The sequence below is a fragment of the Elgaria multicarinata genome, chromosome 8, assembly GCF_023053635.1.
Source record: "Elgaria multicarinata webbii isolate HBS135686 ecotype San Diego chromosome 8, rElgMul1.1.pri, whole genome shotgun sequence".
Lineage (NCBI taxonomy): Eukaryota > Metazoa > Chordata > Lepidosauria > Squamata > Anguidae > Elgaria > Elgaria multicarinata.
The window spans coordinates 63,150,423-63,175,353 of record NC_086178.1 but is presented as its reverse complement, the minus strand read 5'-3'; the positions used below and the strand labels follow the sequence as shown (position 1 = coordinate 63,175,353).

The window sequence follows — 24,931 nt, the reverse complement described above, 5'->3', positions numbered from 1 at the left end:
TTTTATATTTTGTGGGCTGTTTAAAGATTTGCAGAATATGAACACTGCAGATAGTGTCTCCATTTTCTGGGTGTACATGTTTAAAAACAATATAAAATTATTGACTGAAAATTATTTGTGACCTTCACTACTTTACAAAGGTTTCTGTATTAGACAGGTTTACCTCCTGAGGTACTCAGATAAGGTTTCTAATAAAATTAAAAAACACAGTGTAGGAAATGTATACATAGCAATAAGTAGCTAATTTACCATTTACAGCAATTAAGTAAAAAATTGCTTTCTCAATTCTTATCTGGTGCCAAATTCATTCCAGAGAAAAAGACTTGGCCAGGAAATTCTTATACAGGAACATTTTTTAAAAATACAGTAACTAATATGATAGTAACACAGATGGTTTGTCCTGTCCATACTACTGATTTGTTAAATGGTATAATTTTGTTACACTTCATTTTAACCACTACAAGAAACATTATGTTTTCTTCCAAATTAAAAAAGCCAGCAAAGCAACCAAAGTGAAAAAATGAAAACCAGAATTACGTTTTAATTTTTGTTTTAGAAGGATTTCACTTAAGTGGGGAAGGTAAGAAGAAACCAATATTCAATGGATACAGTAATTCAGAACTAACATGTTTTTGTAACTAATTCTCAAATATTATTAAAGACTGCAATTTTATTTTTCATTTTAAAGTGTCCTTACTTGTTGCAGTTGTCGGATCTCATCATTAAGTGCATCTACTCGCTTCTGATCCTCTAAACTGAGCTGAGACAACAGGTCTGTTCCCAATTCTGCTTTTAAGGACTCACGTGTTGATTCCATAGCATGTAAACTTGCCTCCAAACTTTGTAAGCTGCGTTGCTGAAGTGAGATTAAATTAAATATAAGCATTCATTCATGAAAGCAGCTTTCTAGTTCATCTAATTCTGTAGATGTAGCTAAATGCTAAAGAAAAAGCATAAAAGCAGCATGCAGAAATAAGCAATCCATCCCAACTCCTGGAAGGCCTGATAACATAGGTTTACAGTGCAATATGTGCCAATTTAAAAAGCAAGTCTCACCATGTTCAATAGAACATACTCCCAGGCAAGTGTGTATAAAATTGCAGCCTTAAGCGCTCTCAGGAAATATAAAAGCTGGCTTTAAAAAAGAGTCGTAACCTTTTCTATTTTTTTTCCTAGCCGGCTTTAAAAAACACCTAGATATAAAAATATCCTGTGACACTAAGTTCTACAACTCAAATATATACTGGACTATTTTACTTAGCCTGAATAATCAGTACAACGAAACTAGGTTAGATGCTTACTAAGTTGCATATGTATCTCAGATATCCCATACCTTAGGCATGAATGTTTTTTCTGACTGCTGCCTCTTCTCTTTCAGCATTTTCATCTCTGACAAAATACTATCTCTGGAAGCTTTGAATTTCCGTTGTTGGGTTTCAATCTGCTGCATTTGATTCATGAGCTGATCAATTTCATTATTAATCCATGCAATGTGCTAAGGAAATATTCTGCTCATCATTAAAATTATAGATTCATAAAACTAATATATTGTAGTATTTAGATATATTTGAATCCCTTCATATTAATAAAACCTGTATATACATTATAGCATCCTAAGACAGATTGAAATACTACATGCCATTACTTCCTGTAAGGTAACAAAATAGAACCCACAACATAGTTGAAAATTATCTGCAAGAAATCTAATCACCAACTGGATTTGGCTACCTAATGGTTAGCCATTGATGGACACTAACCAAAAATATCCATGTAATATAAATTGATATAGAACTTTAATTAGTGTTGATGGTGAATAAATGGTATAAGATCTTTTTTCCCATAAAAATGCGCAAAAATATAGTTTTAGTAGCTGTCAACACCTTATTGAGAACCAGTACATAAACTCTAGGACTCAATCCATTTATATGGCAGGCATATTGTTTGTGTATGGAGGAATTCCATAGGGCTCTATTTAGCCGTTTCCTCCACCTTCCCTACCTAGGTGTACACAGGCAGCACAACTAGGGAAATAGGAGACCTGTGTATGTGTGTACCTCCGTATCTCTTGCTTCACTACAAATTAGCCGTGCTCCAAAGCACATGCAGTTTGCACAGGGTGGAGAAGGACAGCTAAATAGGAATATGTGAGATGTACACAGACCCACCTCCCATTTGTCCTAACTGCCAGTAGTGCTCCTAGCACACGTCATTTTAGTTATTATTTTTCTTCTGACTTTCTATACCTGCAGACCCCCAACGCAGCTTACAATAAAATCAATCATAAAAATATACAACTAGATAAAAATATAGCAAATACAATTAGAAAAATTCTGAAAAAGAATCAGTAAAACAAAAAATACATCACTATAACAGGATCGAACAGATGGGCAGTTATTGCCCTGTCCAGCTAAAAGCATGCTGAAACGTTCATTGCGTTTCCTGGAAAGGAGCAAAAACAGGACTATATTGAGCCCTGAGGGAATTCTTACCACATGACCATCACCTGAACTGCAGTGAATCAAGTACTTAGGGGTATTAAGTTTGCTCAGTGCCTAATCATGTGGCCCTGGGCCTTTTTAAGTACTACACTGCTCTGTTTCTCCAGGTAATAAAACTATAAAAACAATGGTGCTATGTGGAAAATCCAGGATTCTGCTATTAGAAAAGAAGCAATAAAACAAAGCTCTGCTCACTATTGAAAATGAAACCACAAGCCAACCAAAACGTCATAAAGTTTTCGACACATTTGTTTCAGCTTCAACGTGCATCTGTGGAGAACTATTCTCAGAAATACCTCCAGTCTAGGCCCCTCTTCTTATTCTTCCATGCTGAGTAGATTTTGACAGGATCTCAACAACAGAATAAACCTGCATCCCTTCTGAGTCTCCCAAACAGTGACTGTAATATACAAAGGTACACACACAAGCACAATAATCTACCCATCCCCCACAGGCATGTATCCATACTTTATGAAGGATATTTTCAATATTTCTCCGTAAATTTTCATTGAGCTTTGCTTCAAGTTCTACTAATTCTTCTTCGGCTTTTCTAACATCTTTCTGGAGTTCAAGTCGAGACTTTCTTGTGTCATAATAACCTCCAGTCAAAGCTCCTCTGTGGCTGACTTGATCACCTAGAACAAAAATTATTTTTATTTTTTTTTAGAATAAAAGCTAGCCACAGAATGTTTAACTCAGAATAATTTGCCAAAGCTAATAGAGTACAACATTAGCACAATAATTAAGTCAAGAATTATAGACTATTCCTATGCAGAATGAAGCATCTAATTTGTGTCATTTATAATCTCCAAAGTGAGAGCCAGTGTGATGAAGAGGTTAGTGTGTGGAACTGGGGAGACCTGGTTTAAGTCAACACTCTGCTATGAAGTTCACCGACTTTGGGTCAGTCTTTGATTCTTGAACTAACCTTCCTCACAGGGCTGTTGTGAGGATAAAATGGAGGATTATGTACCCTGCCTTGCTCCTTGGAGGAAAAGAGAGGGTATAAATGCAACAAATAAATGTGTTTATGTGCCTTTAAAAAAATATTAACACTTCAACATCAGGTTTTCAGGACAAACTAATCTATTCTGAACATCATGCAATTATATTTTTATGGAATAGCTTTTTAAATATATAGACTGAATGTGTACACAATTGGTACAGAACAACTCCAGTTCAGCAGAACACATTGGTCACGTTCACTTTCACACTAAGCACAATGCACACAAGCGAGGCTTGTTTCCCTCTCCTCCTTCTAGACATTAAGGAGGACAACTTTGTAAGTGTTTACTTTCAGTATCCCTTAAACTTGGCTTTTCATTGCATGTGAACCGACACCAACTACAGTGTGAACAAGCCAGCTTCATAACTCGTGCTTTAAAGTCAGCTTGTTTTGTAACTTACCAGAGTTAGTCCATAGTTTACACACAACAAGCAGCCAAATTTAAGGAAAGCTAAAAGTAAATACTATCGAAGTCTTCCTCCTGGTTGCATAGGAGGAGAAGGGAGAGAAGAGTATGTGAAACCAAGGCTCTCTTGGGTTTGTTCTAGTCCACATATGTCATGCTATAACTCCCACTGCCTGTCCAATTGGCAGGAATTATGGTAATTGTAGTCCAAAATATATGGAGGGGATAACATTGGAGAAAACCAGTTTGGCATGATGTGCATGTTTTGTTGAGCAGCCATTAAAGCACCAAACCAAAGTCCTTTCCAACATAATTAAAATTGTACCCAAATCATACCTTCCAAAGTAATACAATCCATAGTAAAAGCTCTGGCCAGCTGGGTAGACACTTCCATACTACGACAAATAAGAGTCTTTCCAAAAACATGCTTGAAGGCTTTATCAAATCTTGGATTGTACCTCAGTTTACTGATCATAGGAATAGCATCCTAAAGTAAAAAGAGCCACACCAAATAGTTAAAAAGAATTGTATCAGCATTGCAGTTATCGTCAGACACAAAATATATAGGTTAAAACGAGCATTTGAGCCATACTAATAAACTTGAATGCAAGAAAACCACAGGATTCCCTTAAATTGGAGGAAATAGCATGGCTAACAGGTATCTTACAGATATAGACAACATATGGCCACCAGCAACACACAGAATGTAGACCACATGTGAATGGCCACGGCCATTTGTGCAGAGGCCAGTTGGTCCCCGCTGTAATCCCAGTGATTCTCCCTGGAAACAAGGCATGTAGGAATCATGTGCCTTGTTCCCAAACAGAACTGAGCTCCTGACAGTGCAATTTTGCTGGGAAACAGGATGCGTGCATCCCACGAAGCCCATTTGCCAGGAGAACTGCTGCTCCTGCTGAAAAACATGGCATACAGGGATGGCTCCTCTCATGTGCCCTGTCTCTCTGCAGAATGGGGCTCCTGACAGCCTGCCAAACAGCTGTTTAGCAGACTGCTGGGAGCTCTATTCTGCTGGGAAACAAGGCACACACGCCCTGTTTCTCAGCAGAATTGCTGGGATTTCAGTAGCAGTAACCACTTCCACTGGCGGTGAGGGAGGTGTGCTAATGTGGCCTTTCAAGTCCTGGAAGTTGCCCACTCCTGGCCTGTGGTTGCATGCAGTTCTCCAACCCCTTTATTTTTGGCTAGGATTGCATTGAAATTATTACAATTATGTATGCCTAACAGACCAGTAAGATTTTTTAAAAATGAAACTAAGACTCACATTGGTTTCAGGGTATGCAGTATCTCTAACATCCAGTTTGTTCAGAGGCAGAAAAGTTACTTCTCCGGGTAGATTCATTTTATTGAATTCCATTAATATCTTAGTACTAACCTCATCAGAATCTACAATATGATAAAACAGCCTAACATGAAAGAGAAAGAATGAATCAAGTTTTATCATAATTAAAGTAGCACCTTATGACCCACTCCAATACCTCATCAAGATGAAAAAACTAGGCAACTCAAGTTTTACACAAAAACACGCCTTAGAAAATGAGCACAACCCACCAATTTAATTGTCCTCGGACCACTTATTTTAGTGGAAACAAATATATCGACAAACATTTCTACAAGGAGAAAGCTCACTCATGAGAACTATACCTGTTTCCTGCAGTAACTTCAACACAAGTGTAGAAGGCAGGTTCACACTCAAAGTTATTCATCACTATTCCATGATAGCCATTCTGAACATGCTGGTTAATGCCTTTGCGACGAAAATGCTCCAAAACTTTGTTTATGCTGTCAATGCCATTTAGAATAGCCTGTCATAAATAAAGTAGAATTACTTGTGCTTCCCAGTTTGTGAAAATAGTCTAATCCCTATCACTACTTTTCAAATGCTTCAAGCATCTCTCACCCCCTTTGGTTTTTATCAGTTTTACAGTGATAAAACCAAAAAGTTTTCAAATTGGCTACGACTTCACAATGTTACTATCACTGTCAATTAACATCATGAGATATGTAGCAGTAAATCCATTACTTATTTGGACAAGTTAATTTACAAGGCTACTGAAGCCTGAACATGGGGTAGGTGCATGCACTTAAGCAAAGCTTTTTAAATTAGCTTACTGCAGAAACTTAAAAAAACAAAAACACACACAAAAAAACGGGTTTGATTTCCATTTTAGAACTTTGATAATCCACAACTAGTTTGTTTCAACAAAGCCTTCATCTTTATATAGCTTTACTTATTTTCAATCTGAACAAGCCCCTCCACCACCACTCCCCCTCCCCACAAGTAAGAAGAACCAAGACGGCTTACAAATAAGAACGACAGCACTGGCAACGTTAGACTTTTTAACACCTCTAAAAATTATGACTATATGCTAGGATGCCAACCTTTCCTGTTGCTGCTCTAAGAAGCTGTTGTTTCTTTTCCAAATCCTCCCGTTTTGCTGCAAGAGCCTGCTGTTCAGCATTCTCTTCTCTCCACAAATAACTGAAAAATAGTTGACTTCCATGTTACTAAAGGTACCTTAAAGCAGAGGCAGCATAAAGATGAAGTTAATGAACTTACTATATAAATTACCAGACTGGGATACCTGTATTAAAGTTCTCTGATCTCAATCCTGTGTCATAATCTAAAGCATTCCAAGAGGACTTTTGATTACTACAATCTCTGGGAAAGATTAAAGCTCACCTCCTGAGGAAGACAAATTTTACTTCATAACTGTCAGATGTGCTTGTGCTAACAATGACCTGACATCACATGCTGGAGCACAGTGTGTGTGTGTGCGTGTGAGAGAGAGAGAGAGAGAGGGGGGGGGGATTGCGTTCTTGTGCCAGCAGAACAGCCTTACTTCAGTTCAAGCATTGCTATGATCTTTTTGCTCAGTGACTCTGCATTCTGTAGTACAAGTGTGGGGAACTGCACATTCAGGGGCCAAATCTGGCCCTCTGGAGTTTCCCAGATGGTGATGTCCCCTTCCTCCCAACCACTGATTGTTTGGTGGTATCCAAGCTTTTGTGCAGTTTTTTCACCATTCAAAAAAGCTTGGAATGCCACTCTTAAGACTTAGTTATTGGCAGTAAGGGCTTTAGGCTACAATGTGCTGGTATTTTTGTATTATTTTTTTTGTATTTTTGGCTATGCCCCCTTTGCCTTTGGTCCTGCCCACCACTGGAACACAACCTTCAACAGTGAAACCATATTTGCAAATGTCTGAGTAATCAATGATTTTGTCTAAGGTGCTATCTTTGTAGAACATACTTTGAAAATTAGAAGCAAGCTCACAGTCTTCACATGACACACAAAATGAGTTAAAGCCTCAGTAAATTACTAACTTTCTCTCACTCTGTAGTTCATCTTTTTTGTTTTTCACTTCATAGTATTTTCTGTCCAGTTCTTCAACGCGAGCTTTCACTTCATTAAGATCCTGATCCAGTTTCTAATGCATATAAGAAGAAGTATTTGAAACTGAAACATCTCACAATTTTGACTGAATTTAATGCACTTCGTTACCTTCAAGAAGCATGGTTTTATGCAAATGTTTAGAATTAAATGAAGAATTATCTTTACCGCTTTTAGAAAGAAGATATAACAAACTGGCAATTTAGATGTTTGGTTATTTTCAGTGCAGATTAGAACAGTAAATCAATCAAAAAAAGTCTAGTACAGTCATATTTGACACTTGCTTTGAAGTTTTTCCTTTCAGCACAAGCCTACGCAAACATTCTCTTTGTATTGTAGAGGACTCGGACCAAGCTGCACCATATTGCCTCCTCCCACCCCACACGTCTACCTGACACCCACAAATTGAACAGGGTCCTATGGGCAAAGGCTAAATTCACAGAAACGTCCTGCAAAACGTTAAGTCCAATGAATCAACAATATGAAAGCCCAGGCCCAGGGTGAGCACCTCACACGAAGCAGAATGGACTGGTGCAATCCCAATTCAGCAATGCACATAGATAGAGAATAACTCCATACGGCTTCAAAAATATTCAAACTTTGTTGACTATAGTTGAGATCTGTCTTGCAAGAATATTCAGAGAATAGGATGGTTGTACAACTGGGTTCCCACAGGGTCCCCCATCTCTCCTCTCCACTATAATGCTTCTGCCCCACAAAGAGTCCATATATATAAGCTTCTTCCAGCCAATTTCCCCCAACCCCATTCCCTCGTCCTGCTAGAGCCATCCACCCCACATCCCAGGCAGCTTTAGGTGACCAAGAGGGTGGGAAACACCCCCTGTGAAATACTGCATACAACCTTATGTAAGTATGAATTAAGAAACTACACCCTACATATTATAAATAGAAATGTAGTTTCCAAGAGCAAAAATCCTAATTGCATGCATACAATTTAGCCTTGTTCCAATAATTTTGTACCGCATAGCTCAAATCCTTACACTGTACTGCTCCAGATTCTTCTCTTTGTTAGCTTCTGTATCTTCTAAATCCTTATGTATAGCAGCAATCTGTCGTTTCTTGTCATTGATGGCCTGATCTAGGGATTTGAGTTCTTTTTTAATCCACTTATCTCTCTCTTCTTTAGAGGTAAACTGACTTCCTCGACCTTGTTTTGCATAAAGATCTGTTCTTTCCTGCGTAGCCTGTGCCAGTCTGTTTGAATAGAAAGGTATGATTATAATTATTTTGAACAAAAGTATTATGGGGTAAGCATAACGTAGTCTTCAGATTTAACAATGTGACCAATCAAATATGAATTATCTTTTGTAAGCTGCACAACTGTGGCAGGAAATTGAAGGAAGACATTTCAAGAGAAACTTCGGGATTTAGTTTTAAAAATAAAAATTGGTGCTCTTTAAAACCTGAGAAATTTTCCAATTTCCAGTATTTACTCTATCATTTTCTATTCTTCAACTGACAGGGCATATGGAGTGTAAACTTTGAATTTTCTTAGCTAATAAGACACAAGCAATGCAATTTCTATACTTTTTATTATTTCAGAAAGTACAGAAAACAAGTATAATTTTGAATTTCTATCTTGCTGTCTCACTTAAGCTACAAACCAACTTATCGAAGAGTAAGTCCTACTGAACTCAATGGAACTTACTTCTGAATAGATATGTATAGGATTGCATTGTTACACTCAGAGTGGGTAGCACTCACTTTAAAAACCTTAACAACTCAAGCCTATCCCTGGTGGCAGAAAATATTTTGCTTTCAAGCGGCAGAAGGAAAATACGAACCTCTCCTATTCACTCCGGTGCCACTGCCTCTTACATAAACCAGCCCCTTTCATCTCATTAGTTCGCATCACTTTTCTCTTATAGGAAATTTGTAGGTTACCTAAACCAATTCCTGACTCTTCTCTTACTTCTGATGTAAGAGCCGTGACCTAGATAGCCTTCCTCAACATGGTACCAACCAGATGTGTTAGACCACAGACCATACTGGCTGCAGCTGATGGGAGTTGGAATCAAACACATCTGGAGGCCACAAGGATAGAAATGCTTGTGTGTGCAGAGCCATTTCTCACTGTTTCCTTTCTATACTGCACATCAGCATTACTAACTGCTACACAGACCTGGCAATTCCTCGTTCTTCTTTTTCTTTTACACTGTTGAACTTTGGTTCTGTTTCTGCCAGTTCTTTCTGTTTTTCTTCAATTTTCTCAAGAAGTTTCTGCCTCTCTTTCAGTAGTCTTTTCTGAAAATGAAATTAACACGAAGGTCAAGAATGGTAAGTCTATACTATCAAGCTCTTTGTGAGAAAAAAGTAGCTATAGAAGTATTAGACTTCTATAGCTGCTATTGCTTTAGCACATAATTTACAATTTATCTAACTTAAAAGCAACATCCATGAATCTCTGCCTTTAACAGAGCTCCTCTACAATAAGATAATGTGCCTTGAACAATTGAGCTCCTCTGCAATAAGAGATTGTGCCTTTATCTTCAAGGCTGTATTAAGGCAATGTGACTTGATACAGCCTTGTGACCTGATACAGCCTTGAAGAATCAGAGTATTCTGTAGACAAGCTGTGATTGTGGAACATGAGAGCTTGATCTGGAGTAAATTTGACATCTATATGCTGTACTTCATATTCTCTTATCATATAGCAAATAATATAACAAGAAAGGGTCATTTCTTCAAAACGAGAACCTAGATAAACTGGTAACAGAGGCTAATTTTCATTACAGTATATCTTACCTGTTCTTTTACAAATCTATGCTGAGGTTTTTGCATTCTAATGAAATACTTAATAAAAAGCACCTACTGCTAGGCCTGTGCACTTACCCTTTGTTCACTGTTTCCAGCCAGTTCATCTTGCAAGTCTTTTGCTTTAAGCTCTAATTTGGTCCTCTGTTTTATCTGTTCCTGTCTTTCAGCACTGAGCTGCTCCTTCTCTTCTTTCATTGCTGAAATCTTGGCTTTTAATTCACGGACTTGACGCTCAATTTCCTAAACAGAGCAACACATCAAGAAAAGATTGGAGAAATATAATGGCTTATACAGTAAGTTAGTAAGTAAATAGTTTGTGTAGCAAAAGCCGTTACAATAAACAAAACACATTAAAAAAAAAAGAGAGCAAGATAAACATCAGTTTAAAACAAAAATAAAGGATTACTCATCAAGACAGTTCATTGTCTCAGAATTTCCTCCTTGGAACTGCTCAGAACCATATGGATGGAAATGTGAAATCTCATCTCTCCCGTGCACATCCTATCCACAAGTCTTAAGGCTACTAATAGCAAAGCGGGCCACCTTTTCAGAAACCTGGAGCAATCTATCCCCCAATAAAAAAATGATCAGATCTCCATCAGATCTGCCTGCTGGCAGGTCTAAATCACTAAACAAGGCTGTCCTTAAATCTTCAGAAATCGGGCAAACAAGGAAGTAAATGAGGGAGGTCTTCAGGCATGTTGACCCCGCATAGACAGACACTTTGTAGGGAATCTGACAGTGGTATCCAAAGATTATAGCAGAGCTCATGGACTGAAATTGTAAGGCTGTAAAAACTTTCCTCCAATTGAAATTTGTAATATTCATTATATATTGAGGGTAGGGAGTCTGAATTGGTAATTTGGCATATTAAGGAAATATGTTATACAATCATTTCAAAACTAAAACAAATCTCATTATCTAGTAATAGAATATTTAGCCAAAGAGATTCACACAGGTGAATCTGGAGGTACTTCACACATCAGCATCTCCACCTACACTGCACCATATGGATGGAAATGTGAAATCTCATCTCTCCCGTGCACATCCTATCCACAAGTCTTAAGGCTACTAGTCAAGACAAAAGCTTGTGGCATGCAACTATCTATGGGCTGAGGCCATAGAAGCAGCTATTCTTATGATCACAACTATTGGAATTATGTGGATCTTATACCTCCATTTTATCTCGAGCATCCTGTTGTGCATCTCTTAATTGCCTTGATTTTTCTCCACTTGTTTCTCGCTTGGCAGAAAGCTGAAAAGATATAATTTAAGCAGATTTAAAACAAGCCGTTATCAGTTCTGTGAGTCATCATGCACCAAATAACTATATGTTTTTTAAACTGCACAAAACACTAGTTGTGATGAAAAACAAAAGCTGGTAATGAAAAAATGATATTTAATACATAGTTCAAAAGATGACTTACCTCATCAAGTTTAGCTCGGGTTTCATTAAGTTCCTGGTTATAAATGGTGTATTCCAGTGCTCTCCTCATTTTATCCCACTTCTGATATTGAGCTAGCTCTTCTTTCTCCTCTTCCAGAGTATGTAGTCGCTCTTCAATATACTTCAACAGCTCATTTATTTTCTCCCTTTTTCCCTCTTTAAATTTTTTAAAGAAAGAGTTATATAATTAAATTACTGCTGGCAGGAAATAAAATGAATCAACATTAAATTCCTTTTACAATGGCAGCCTCTCACCAAACAGGACCCCAACCCAAAAAATCCACAACATGGCAGATTTTTACCTCTGTACGCCTCCTGCTCTGCATTTTTGCTAGATGTGCTTTCTCGCCCAGCTAGCTGGAGATGGGCAGAGTACAGGGGAAGGAGGCTGAGGAGGCCATAGAATTCTTTGTAAGCCAGTCTCCCAATCCCCTTCATGCACACAGAATCATCCCCTTTACCTCCTTGTCAAGGTCACTTTTGCAAGCTTGGAGAGGCAGCCGGAGCAGTTCTTGCTGCACTGACTGCAAGGGGAGCTTGGGCCCGAGGTCTAGAGAGCTGTCTCCGACTTTGGATACAGGACTACAAAAAATCCTATGGCCCGCCAGGTGCTGTCAAAGGCCATAGAATTGCTCCCTGCTAGAGTTAAATCTGTGTGACCCTGTTTGGTCTAATTGCCATTGCCATGTACACCCTTACTACCCCATAGTAAGAATTTTCAGATTGCGTTGGAATATTAACTTGTTGTTTCATATGTACTATATGTGCATTCTAAAAAAGCCAGCAAGATAAAAATACATGAAATATATAGAACTGGTTTAGAATGACATGGAAAGATTTTGAAATGCGAGTGGAGCAAAACTACTTTTACCTGTTTCTTTCATTAAGGAAATACTCTCTTCTTTACGTTCATCATATACTCTAGTGCCAGCCACTTCCCTTAGCAGTTTGAGTCTCTGAGAATCAGGAGCTGTGGCCATCTGATTGATCTAAGGGAAAAGAAAAATGCAACATTTTTACCATTCTTTTGTTTATATATAGCAAACAAATAGCCAACACAATAAATATCAATATGTAACATAAGTAGCAATGTATAAGCTGGGATGGGGAAGGGAGTATATGTTGGCTGGGGCTTGTAGGAGTCTGAATCCAATAATATCTGGAGAGCCACAGGTTCACCCCCTTTGATAACTACTTTGTTAACAAAAAAACCTGTTACACCTTGACCTCAAATACTAACCATTATGTAGTAGGACACGGCTGCAATTTGATCCAGCTATCTGAACAGATGTACCTATCAAGCATTTAATAGTAAGCACTTATGTGCTAGTACAAGTATTAGATTCAGACTTTTTCTTAATTGGCATGAAAATGGCTATAATCAACCCATGGGTATACTTGACCATACAAAATCATTTGCTGTTTTGTTCATCTGAAAATGTTATTTCAAAAATGATTAATTTGGCATATGAAGTTTTCATCTGATCAAAAAGTCAACTGAACATGTCACTATCTTTATTCTACTGCTACAATTTAATGCTATAAAGCTATAATTGACAAGAGAAAGGGAAGAAGAATTAAGGCATGCTAACAAGGCATGCTAACAAGAATTAAGGTATGCTAACAAGGATTCAACTGTCATGTTCAGATTATTATGAACAAACACAATGATTAAGGAAATATACATCAATTAAAATTAATGTAAAATAAAATGCCTGCTTAGTATTAATTTGGGAAATATCAAATTAAAGTTACTGACATTTTATTCATGATAAACACATAGTAATTATTACTCATACCTTTCCTTGTTTAACAATATAGTAGGGGTTGCTGCGAGAAAATCCAGCACTTTCAAGGAGGTTCATCACATCGTTTTTCCTAGAAGTAAAATTTCAAACAGTAAATTTTCCAATGGCATCAGCTAAGATTAAAGGAGATCATTTAAACATGGGATAAAAATGGCCATCAGTCTGCTTCCATTAGATCTAGATATGAAAATGTCTTTTGTTTAGCCTTTATAGAGCAATTTATACTTAAAGGTTCTTGCTGCTTGGTCCTCCTCCTACACGTGGAAGAAGCAGTCAACATGACCAGCAGTACTTGCTGCTGAGATAGAATTGCCTCATTTCCCCCATTATTACTGGGGCCCAAACATTTGAAAAAATTTTGCATGAACCCTGAGCCTGATTTGTCCTGCAAACTGCTATCAGTAAGTGTAACACCAACTGAGGATGTTGTTTAGGCCAGCCTGGATTTCTAATTCAGACAGAAGTCCACCACCATCACCAGAATGCAAAATATTTGATGTCCTGTGACCTCTAGTACTATTTCCTTTACTGTTTTTCAATAGGCATTGTAGGTGAAGACAATACTTTTGTAATTGCATCCTTTTAAGAAAAAACACAAGTGAATAATCTTTTGGAGTTACCTGCCTTTGTTATTTGAAAATTATCTTGTTTCACGCAGGCTGAGAATGCTGACTAATAGCACAAACCTTATGTGTATTTATTCAGAAACAAATTTCCCTGCTGCTATCAGGTCTGGGATCGCTGGGGGGAGGCTTTAATCTCATTCAAGCCAGTAATCCTGGTGAAGATGGTTGTTTTCCTGCTACTAATAGGTGTTCCCTGCCACTAAGCCGAGAAGAAAACTGGCCAAGTCATTCTGGGACACACAACCTGTAGGTTGCAACATATGCATTACTCCTCCTGATTTGCCCACAGTTTGTTAAGGTATATATTTAAGCCTGATTTTGTTTAACAGAGTAAGAAACTGCACTTACGTCACCATTTTCTTGTCTAGGAAATATTGGTCCTTTTTAGCTCCAATAACTCTGCGAAGAGATACTTCTTCTTTATCAATCTTAAGAAAACAGGTAAGCAGTGGAGTTAATGTCCCTGACACAGTCCATAACCTGGATAGGTTGCAATATTTGCCTCTTAAATTTAAACCAAACAAAAGTGAGAAGATGTACACTAATAAAAAATTAAAATATTTAACTTACTGGTAACCTGTTATCTGAGTTGTCGAAAATAATTTCCACAAAAGCAGAAATAACACGAGGACCTGTTCCTTCCTAGGAAAGATTATTAACTTTATTGTATTAATCCAAATATTTAAGTATACATTTTGAACAACACTCTCCCCATGCTGTAAACTATTTTACTTTTCAAAAATTCAAAGTTTATGTAAGTGCAAACTCTTTCAGAAGTATCCAACACTGCCCTTGGCCTAATGGGAATGACTGCTACCATAACAGGAAACTAGTGCTTGATAGTGCAACCAGAAATTAGCTCAAACTAGTGCTTCCAGAAAGGGACAAGTCAGCTGAGCTCACAGTAGGGAACTCTGCTGACTTGTCCCATTCCAGGAGCACTTCGTTGAGCTAATTTCTGGAGTTGTGCTATCAAGTGCCAGCTTTTCATTTGCTACCTGTCATTCCCACTAGAGTGATGTGGTTGGTGCTGGCATATTGCCAGCACTGGATACTGCCCTCTATTTTCTTCCTACAGTATGAGAAATCCTTACACTTTTGTATATATTCAAGGCACTCTTGGGAGTGGAAAAGCATAAACCATAAAATCAACTATATATGATTTTAACAAATGCAACTTAAACACAGCATGATTTCAGTTACTTATTTTATAATGGCAGCATGCTTGCACACAGCTGTTATCTTCACTTACGTGCAACAAAGCCAGCCTTTGCTCAGGACGAAGATGACTGAATTCATCACTGAGGACAAACTGAATTGCTGTAATGTAGAAAATACAATAACATTTGTTGTTAGTTTGTAGGATTCAGTTCAATGGTGTCATCCTTCAGGACAGATTTTGATGGATCTTTTCTAAATAGCAGCATAGATTGTATCCAACATATTATTTAAAGAGATGTACTCATGTTCCAAAGCTTTGATTAAAGCAGAGATTCCTTCATGAATTTTTAAATTATTTCAGCCTTCACTTACACTTAGGACCAAGTTATTTTGATGCCTGAAGCAGAAATGAAATGCCTCCATCCCCATCCCAGAATCAACACTTTCTCCATACAATGCACACTTCTCAGGCTAGTGAACAAAATGGGCAGGACACCAGAGGGAAATATATGCTCCTCTACCAGCATCTGGTAATGCTGGTAGAGGAGTCTAATCTGGGTCTAAGGAGGCAAAAAGCACACTGTAAGTAGCAATGTGCTTCTTGGAAACCTTCTGAATCCACATACTTGGGCATATATTTATACTCTACACCATTTTTAACAAAACCAGCAGCTTTTGGCAACTTTGCACTCAGTGTTCCCAATTTTGCCTGGCCTTCAGTCAAAGCAAAAATGTGAATGGCAGGACCTTGCCCCTACAGGGCTGCCTGTTTGGCTCTGTGCTTAAGACCTTTGGGTGCTTCAGCAGCACAGTAGCCAGAAGGAGCCCCCATTATCCTTTCCAACTGAATAGAGCTGAATAGTGTGGCAGGGGCTTGTCCTGTGCTGCTGAAGTGCTTCAAGTACTTTAGCAACATAGTGGCCAAAAACACAGGCTTTGCGCAAACTTGGAGCCAGGGAGGGGATCGCTGCACAACTATGGGGACAACCTACTCCCTCCTGCAGCTCCGAAGTTGGGGGTTCATCTCACTAGCTAGAAGGCAACAGGACATGGCAATGGCAAGTAAAATTGTAGAAACATGTTTGTGCATCAGTATTAGTATGATTCCTGAAGCACTACTATTGAAGGCTAGAAATCAAAACACTCAACAACACATCTATACTGGAGAAAATAGCTGTACAGTGTATTTTAAGCACAAGGTTTGGTAAGATAATTGTTTGCAAACTTCTGATAGCAGAGGAATACCTTTTTCCTAAACTAAAAATGGAGGCACACTTCCCTTTTGAGTATTACACTAAAAAAACGTTACTTTTAGTGTGCGGAGGACATGGGTGGCTAATCTGTGACACAAACAGTGGGAGTTTTTGACGCTCCTGTACAGTAGTGATGGACCTGTGGGCCTCCTATGGTGTGGAGTTAAGACCAGAACTCCTCTCTGCCTCTTCCATACCACACTGTTACTTGTTGCTCAGCTCAGTAGAGAAGGGGAAAACTGAATGAAGACACATGGAGGCTGCAAATGTACTGAAGTGCTTACAAGAGTAGAATTATCTAATGCTTGAATTGTGGCACTCTTTCCAGAAAGATAGGCTACCAGTAGTGAAAGAATAACAACTACCCTCCTTCAGAGTCCATCCCCCACCCCTATTTCTGTATGACTCACAGTTCTGACCTTGCCTCCACGGAGGGGAGGGAATTCTATTGCAACTCTGCATTGAAGGTGACAAAATAATCCAATCACATTTGATGCAGAGGTGCTGCAGAATTATCCAAACAGTTAGAGGTGGAGAAGACAGAGAAGGTCAGAATAGTGAATCATGCAGAGAAATTATGCAGCATGCAGCCTCCTGTGTGGGTGGGTACTTGGTGGACACCTTTAGTTTTTAATTAAATATTTCTCTTGTGGTACATTAGCAGCTCTCTCATGGCACACAGTTCAAGAATTACTGTTACAAACGTTACTAGACCCACACTATGCAATCAAAAATGAAGATGAGTTGAGGGAGGAAATGCACTCCCACAACAGGAAAATACTGATTTAACAGTATTGTTCTGTACAGCACCATGAAAATTGATGGCGCTATATAATATATTAATATATATTAATAAAATATGTATTTGATATTTAGCTTGAGGGGCGGAAAGCTTAAGCTTCAAGAACTAAGTCTGCTGATTTTTCTTTCAGATCTAAAACACCCATGCTGAAATTGAACTATTTGAATGGACATTGTGAAACCTGATACCTCAATATATTATACTAATTAAATGAAAGTTTGGATCAATAGGAGAAACAAAGATCTCATTCAGTAAACTGTCAAACTTGATTATTATTTGTAAGCTTTTACTTACCATAGAAAAAGTTGCTTTTTCCAGAACCATTTCTGCCCACTAAAAATAAACAGTGAAAGTTACACATAAAGTCAAGTTAAATTATGTATTTTCAGGAACTAAATGTTTTTACAGTGAAGGTTTTATCTGTAAGATGCAAGGCACAAACTTATGCAAAAAGTGACACATAATGAAAAATAAAAATTTAAACTGGCCTAACTACCACATCTGATGCATGTATGGTATTGTCTCTGATGTATTTAGCTATGTATATTCATTAAAGAAATAACAATACATGTCTATGTTTTCTGTTAACTATAGACCCTGAAGAAGGATTTCTAATATCTGAAACATTGGGCCATCTGATTTTTTTTTTAAAAAAAACTTTTTTAAAAAGATCAACAAATAATAAAAATCTTTCCACCGGCACAGAGCCAGTCTCTCCCTCCTTTTGCACTAACTACCACCTGACCAATCTCCACTAGGACTCCTTCAAGGGCCATCAATTCCAACACAGCGGCGGGATAAGGAGAAAGGGCAAGGCACTTTACATTGGCCTACCTGACCCAATTGCCACACAGTCCTGTCCCACCTAAACTCCAGCAAAAGCCAGCCATTCTGCGTGGGCAAGAATGCGCAAATGCCCCATACGCAGGCCTTCAAACCCTGTAATCTCCCAGATCAAGGAAAGAACCAATCCTTCTTCATGGGTGCAATCATGGGGCTGGGAAAAAGGCTGAGGATGGGAGCTTCCACTGCCATAATGTGGCTAGATCTGGGTTGTACACATGACAGATAGTATCATGAGGAACGCTCTAGCAGCTCACTGAAGAGATGGGTGGAGATGCCGGTAGGTGGTTGGAAAAACAAAGACTGGGAGGACAGTCCTCCCCTTCCCAGTCCCCACAAAATAACTTCCTACTCAGCTGGCCATATAAATGAAAATTCTCAGGTTTGAGACAATTTTTTTTATTTTCTGATACATTTTTATGACACTCTTCTTTCAAGAAGTTGAAGGAAGCATACATGACACTTCCCCATCATCCCAATTTATCTGTGCATCAATCCCGTGAGGTAGGATAGGTTGAGAAAAAGTGATTCCAGTGAGATCCATAGGTATATTTGAACCTGAATTTCCCCAGTCTGAGACTATCCACTACACTGGTAAAGAAGCTTTTGATACTCCTTGTTATTTCTGTTTATTGGCACAAATTCTGGTCATGAAGCAAAGAAATTTGGGTCAGGAATCTATGACTAACTCTGACTAAAGGGACAGGGTTTCTTTCCCCCCTCTCTAGGCTAAGGTGTGGAAGGTTTTCACCCATTGTAGCAGTATTTGTAGATGCACCTGTGTTTATTATGAAGCTCCTTGGGCAATATAGAAGTCTACATGACCTTAAGGAAAAACTATATTTTCAAGGAATAGCATTCCCTTCATTATAAAGAACTCTGTGTTAAAAACAGATTCTAGCAAAACACTTGTGGCAGCCATCTGTCCAGTGCTGATAGATGAGTTTGAGTTTGTGTTTTGCCCGAGGATGTGGACAAGTTGCTTGGAGGGGTGTGACCAACCACCTGCTACTTAGATCCATGATCATCCTGGCTTATAACAGCTGCCAGAGGACATGCTGGCCAACTATATGCCTTTGAAAGAGGCATATTCCTGCTTTTCTAAAGGAAGCACTGATAAGACCTTTTCTGAAAAAGCCTTCATTGGCTCCCACCAGCTTTAATAATTATCAGCCAGTCACTTATCTCCCTTTTTTTTGGACAAGGTCTTGGAATGAGTGGTGGTATCAAGACAGTTTTTCTTGGATGAAATGGATTATCTGGTTCTTTTTCAATCTGGATTCAGACCTGGTTTGGGGACAGAAAAGAGAGTGTGCCCCTGTTAATTCTTCTGGCCCTTTTAGCAGCTGTTGATACAATCAGCCATTGGGATTCCTCAGATCTCGATTTCATCCCCTATGCGTTCAAACATCTATATAAAGCCACTGGGAGAGGTCATCCAGAAGTTTTCAGTTCATTCTCATCAGTACGATGATGATACCTAGCTCTCTCTCAACTGATGCCAAAGAGGCTGTGGAAATTCTGAATTGTGGTCTAGCAAAGTGAGGGACTGGATGTGGATGAATAAACCAAAGTTCAATCAAGCTGAGTCCTGTTGAGTCAGTAGACAGGCCAACATGAAACTGAGGGTATAACCTGTTCTAGATGGGGAGACATCCCCTCTGAAGGAATAGGTACACAGTTTGGGGATGCTCTTGGATAGTCAGATTGCTTCAGCTGGTGCTCCAGCTGCATTCCTTCTGGAGGAAGGTAGATATGACTAATGGTCTATGCCTTAATCAGCGCAATTATATATTACTGTAATGTGCTGTACATAAGGTTACCTTTGAAAAGGGTTTGCGAACTATTTTATTATAATGTATGTATTTTATAAATTGTTTTAGGTTTTTAAATTTTTTTGGATTTTACTGTTTGTATGATTTTATTGTAAATCAACTCACACATTCATTCAATGGAGGGGTGTTTAAAAAGTAAATAAATAAATAAATAATATTTTCATCAGGTCCACAAAAATAATTACTTAAATGATACACTTAATATCAGAACCATTACATTCAAAGAACTTACCAATGACATTATGCTTTGAACTGAAGGGATCTACTATAGTCTGATCTCGGTAGCTTCGAAACCCCTGAATGATCACCTGAAATAAACAATTTCAAGTTTTAAAACCCCATCAAACAGATCACATTATTATCTGCACATTTTGGAACTACAATGCTGCAAAGGAATAAATAATACTTTCTAAAGGTACAGTACTCATTGGATTTTAAAGGCTACAAGATACTGACTTACCCCAAATCAGACACTTGCCTGGAAGTAAGCCTCACTGAACTCAATGGGACTTCCTTCTAAGTAGATATGCAAAGGATTGAACAGGCGAAACGCATTTTACTATTAGTTAATCATTTTACATTTTTACATAGCCTATTATTAATTTAAAAGACTTTTCGGCCAAACTTCCACTGGCTACTTCAAGAAAACAAAATTTCTTGGTCATTGGAAGCCCCCAAGCTCAGAGATGTCTGATTATCCTATGCAAGGCTGGCCATGGCAATCTTTGCCTCACATTCTCCCACCATGAAGATTTTGCTAGTTGGGACTTTTGCTAGCAAGAGTGCTTCAGAGCAGGAGGGAAGGAGGCTGGAAGAAACTTAGGGCTCATCTACACCTAAGGGTGTAGCTGGACTTACCTGCTTCTGCGATCCTCCCCCAGCTTCTAGACAGCCATGAGACATCCCGGAAGGGAAGAGGGATGTTGCGGGCACCATTTGTTTTTTTAGAAGAGAAGCTTGGTTGCTCAGCCCCAATCCAGGGGAAAAATAAGTTTAAAAAAACCTCTGCAGCCAAACCCTCCGCCATCCCAGGGATGGCGAAATTGCTGCCCGCCCCCCAGGACACAGAGCCCCCCTGAAGAGCTCCATGACCATTTTGAAAGCTGGAGGAGGTGGGAAGAAACCAGGATGGGCGTCCACAGCGCTGCGGAGATTGGGATCTTCCTGAGACCACGGGAAAAATCAGGATAACCGACATCTTGGTTATCCTGGGGAAAGTCTCCGCCTGACCCTAGTTGCACAGGATCCCCTGTGCACAGGGACGCTCCTAAGCTGATCCCAGGATAACTGCATATTGTAGACATGGCCATTGTCTCTTGGCCTCCCCAATCTCCTCCCTGCCTGGCCCACCAGAATGCTCCCTTTCCACCTCCTCCAAGGGCTGCCGACATGTTTTTTCCACGCAAGCTGCTAAGAGGAGGGGATTCAGATCTCTGACACTATCTGCAACCTCAGAAGGACTCCAAACAATCCTATGGTCATTGGGATGCACACCCACCAACCACAGAATTGCTCTCTAAATACGGAATATAAATGGAGGGGAAATTAAAAAAAATCAGATACACTAGGCCATGATCCAGAAAAACCTGTTGGGCTTAATCTATGTGGCTACAGTTCTCAACTGCAGAGGTATCCCACGGAGACCTGGTCTTCCTCTCACAGCATATGCATGCAGGCACCACTCAAGGCAATTACAAGGGATGGGATGTCTGTGTGTGTCCTAAATCCCAAGTCTGCCTTCTCCAGTGGACTCGGACAAGGAACATAAATTGTACATAAAATATTGTCTTAAGTCAAATTGTTTGAATAGAAGAAAAAACGGGAGCCACTTAACCCCATCCACATTTATTTATTACATTTCTATACCGCCCAACAGCCGGAGCTCTCTGGGTGGTTCACAAAAATTAAAACCATTCCCATAGCCTGGCCCCAAGCCGTTTAGGGCTTTAAATGTTAATACCAGCACTTTGAATCGGCCCGGACCTGGACTGGCAGCCAGTGAAGCTGGAAAAGGACTGGCGCGATGTGGTCTCGTCGGCCAGTCCCTGTTAGTAACCGTGCTGCCCTGTTTTGTACCAGTTGAAGTTTCCGGACCGTTTTCAAAGGCAGCCCCACGTATAACGCATTGCAGTAATCCAAACGAGAGGTTATCAGAGCATGGTAAGTTCTCCTTCACTCTAGCAAAAGCTTGTACTGGCTCTTTGACCTAGCCCTAATGCCAATATAGTTACAAGCACTGAACTAGTACATTAGTGATCCTGTATGTCACACAGCTATGGCACACAATGGAGTAATTTGACTCTAGTAAGGGCTGGTACCTGCAACACCTGCATATTGTGGAGATCTACCAGGTGATCTACAATCATGCAATACCATGACTTGTGTAAGTACAACCTGGAGTGGAGCAAAAGCTAGGAAAAATAGGTTTTTCCTTTCTGCCATTTACTATTTCGCTCCTTTGAAAAACACATGATAGTATCTGCAGCTCTCTTTTTCACTAATTTGTACTCATCTATTTGGATGTATTTAATAGAACATATCACTACCAGAGACTGTCATGGTGGTGTACAATACAAACATCTAACACACTTATAAGCCCGAAGATAGAAAATTTAAAACAGAAAAATAAATCCTCTTTCAATTATATATTCCTATAAATGCAGAGAATCGGATTTTCTGAGCGATTTACAAGAATCACTTTAGCTATCATGCAAAGCTGCAGCTAAGCTCAGTAAGTGAGTGAAGAGCGATGTATATCAAAATACCATATCAATGAAATCAATGATTCCTTCAAAGATGGATCTTCGCAAATGAAACATCCATGAGAGATTAAAACAGAAATTATGTGCAAAACAATATATCAGATTAAGAACTCTGTGTAGACATTCAGTCAAATATGCAATGTGGGATCAGTGCTCACACACTCTCTCTGGTGCACCACCTCCCTCATCATTAACTTGTTGGGGGTCATGTTTCTCTAGCCCCTTACACAAAGAGTATGCTATATGTAATCATATAACCTGCACACTATAAAACCAGATTTTACAGTGCAGGTGCATGTTAGGTTCTAGACACTTAGAACCCTATGCAAATACACACTGACATCCAAGCCAACAATAGGCTTATCAGAGAGGGGAAATGGCACTACATTGGCTGAAGGATCTGGAATGTATATATGTACCCTAAACTGGAAAAGGCATTGCATATGCTGAAGTCAATGTGAGAAACTGGATAAAGTGCACAAAAAGCCAATGTGAAAACTTGCACATATTAGGAGACTAGAATATAGCATTTGACAGCACAACTTTTTTATCCCAGAAAAGGCAAATAAAAGCTTATCAAGCAAGCCTTAAGCTCATTCAAATTGTGTGAAAGGAACGTACTGGAGGTGGGGACAGAAACAGATGAATTCCTAGGTACTAGACATGTATTAAATCTGGCACATCATGAATGCAGTCTAAATCCTTCACTAAAGCAAAAACTACCAATAGGACAAGTAGGAATTTGCCAAAAGGACTAGCAACTGATAGCAAACATCACAGTGGGAGTAGACGAATTAAGGGCATCTAACTACTCATAATTTTTCAACCCAGATTAATTATTTTAACACTTTTAACTATTTTTTTAATACACAATTCTGATGGAGTGGTAAAACACTGGGTTTTCCCACGCACAACACAGGGTATAAGGAAATTCTAATCCAAGGCAGTAATTATAATTTACAAAACTTGGAGGTAGAAGTTACTTTTGAGTAACTAAGAATTAGTACAGCATGGAGATTTATAGTGTAATTCTACACATGTTTACTCAAAAGTAAGTCTTAGGATTACAGCCTTAATTCTTAAAAAAAACAGATGAGGTGGAGAATTCTGATTCTTGAATATATCCATTGACCACATTAGGGAATGCTCCCTCTTCCTCTCCCCCCTCAATTATTATACACAGAAAATCAGTATGTCAAGAATGGTATGCTAAAACGTTTTCCCCTCACATTTTAGTTTTCGATAAACAGGGTACGTGTTGTTGTTTTTCCGGGGAGGGGGGAGTATTCAATCTTGCATGCCCCTACCTGTAATCTATAGCAATGTAGACCTTTCAAAAGGTTTGCCACCTCACCTGCTGTTTGCGAAAGCTAGGCCTGAAAAATAGCTAGCCATATCAGAGAGGTCTGAAAAGCCGATATAACACGCCCAACACCCTGTGTCATTCAATGGATCTTGAAAAGCAAAACCCATCCTTACAGGCATCCCAATTCACTGCCATTATTTTGAATTATCATTCCCGATGGGTGCATAAACTTTCAATGTTTACTATGTCCCCCGCCATTCATTTTACTACGTAGGCGAAGAAGGACCGCCCGCTACGGCTCATCACCTTATCTTCCTCCTCCTCCCGGCACACAAATTGAGAGAGGAGACGCTCGGGTGGGCCTCAGCCCTTCCCCAAACGAAGGCACGGGCAACCTTTCTGCGTCTGCAGGGCTTCGCTGTACTCGCTCCCTTTGGAGCCCTTCCGACCTCCCGGTGAAAAGAGGGGCCCTCTAAAGCTAGAGCCGATGCACCCCGAAAAAAAAGGGCCATCCCCATCAAACAGAACCTGGACGCCTCTGCCCCGCCCGAATCCGCACTCCCCACCTCAAAGCCTCACGACCAGGGTCCTCCTTCCTTCATCCCCAACCCAGACGTCCCCTGCCTCAGGCAGCCATTAATGAAGCCCCCTCTTCCCTTTTCCATGGGGGGAAAATAGAGCGAGAGGAAACATGTCTGCAAGCATGTACCTGCTTGATGTACATAGTGACGGCGGCGGCCTCCCCTCAGCGCAGCGCGCAACCCGCTCACAACACACACAAAATGGCGGCAAAGCCTCCCCCCCTCCCGTTCGCCGCGGAACGTACCACTTAACAACCGAAAAGAGGGGGGGGAGAGACGGGGAAAACAGGGAAAAGGCCCGGCAAAAAGAACAGCGGAAGACGCCCAACCCTTTCCACATTGTGAAAATGCCACCCTGTTTACAGGTGTCGCCCAACATTCAAAGCTCGCGGAGGGTTGCACGTTAA

At 39.5% G+C, this 24,931-nt stretch overlaps 1 protein-coding gene across 1 annotated transcript in view; it reads right to left on the bottom strand.

Annotated features, from left to right (window-relative positions):
* Window positions 1–24,711, bottom strand: part of SMC3 (structural maintenance of chromosomes 3) — a 31,737-nt gene extending 7,026 nt beyond the window's left edge. The window contains exons 1-21 of the mRNA XM_063132639.1: window positions 24,653–24,711; window positions 20,108–20,183; window positions 17,492–17,530; window positions 15,234–15,301; window positions 14,552–14,623; window positions 14,330–14,409; window positions 13,347–13,425; window positions 12,419–12,536; window positions 11,528–11,703; window positions 11,275–11,355; window positions 10,176–10,340; window positions 9,466–9,587; window positions 8,324–8,537; window positions 7,256–7,359; window positions 6,311–6,410; window positions 5,573–5,733; window positions 5,193–5,334; window positions 4,247–4,397; window positions 2,981–3,133; window positions 1,334–1,485; window positions 698–856 (exon numbers count right to left, since the gene is read on the bottom strand). Coding sequence (XP_062988709.1) covers window positions 698–856; window positions 1,334–1,485; window positions 2,981–3,133; window positions 4,247–4,397; window positions 5,193–5,334; window positions 5,573–5,733; window positions 6,311–6,410; window positions 7,256–7,359; window positions 8,324–8,537; window positions 9,466–9,587; window positions 10,176–10,340; window positions 11,275–11,355; window positions 11,528–11,703; window positions 12,419–12,536; window positions 13,347–13,425; window positions 14,330–14,409; window positions 14,552–14,623; window positions 15,234–15,301; window positions 17,492–17,530; window positions 20,108–20,183; window positions 24,653–24,667 — 2,427 coding nt within the window. The 5' untranslated portion in view covers window positions 24,668–24,711. The remainder of the gene's footprint in view (window positions 1–697; window positions 857–1,333; window positions 1,486–2,980; window positions 3,134–4,246; window positions 4,398–5,192; window positions 5,335–5,572; window positions 5,734–6,310; window positions 6,411–7,255; window positions 7,360–8,323; window positions 8,538–9,465; window positions 9,588–10,175; window positions 10,341–11,274; window positions 11,356–11,527; window positions 11,704–12,418; window positions 12,537–13,346; window positions 13,426–14,329; window positions 14,410–14,551; window positions 14,624–15,233; window positions 15,302–17,491; window positions 17,531–20,107; window positions 20,184–24,652) is intronic.
* Between the last annotated feature and the right edge of the window lie 220 nt (window positions 24,712–24,931).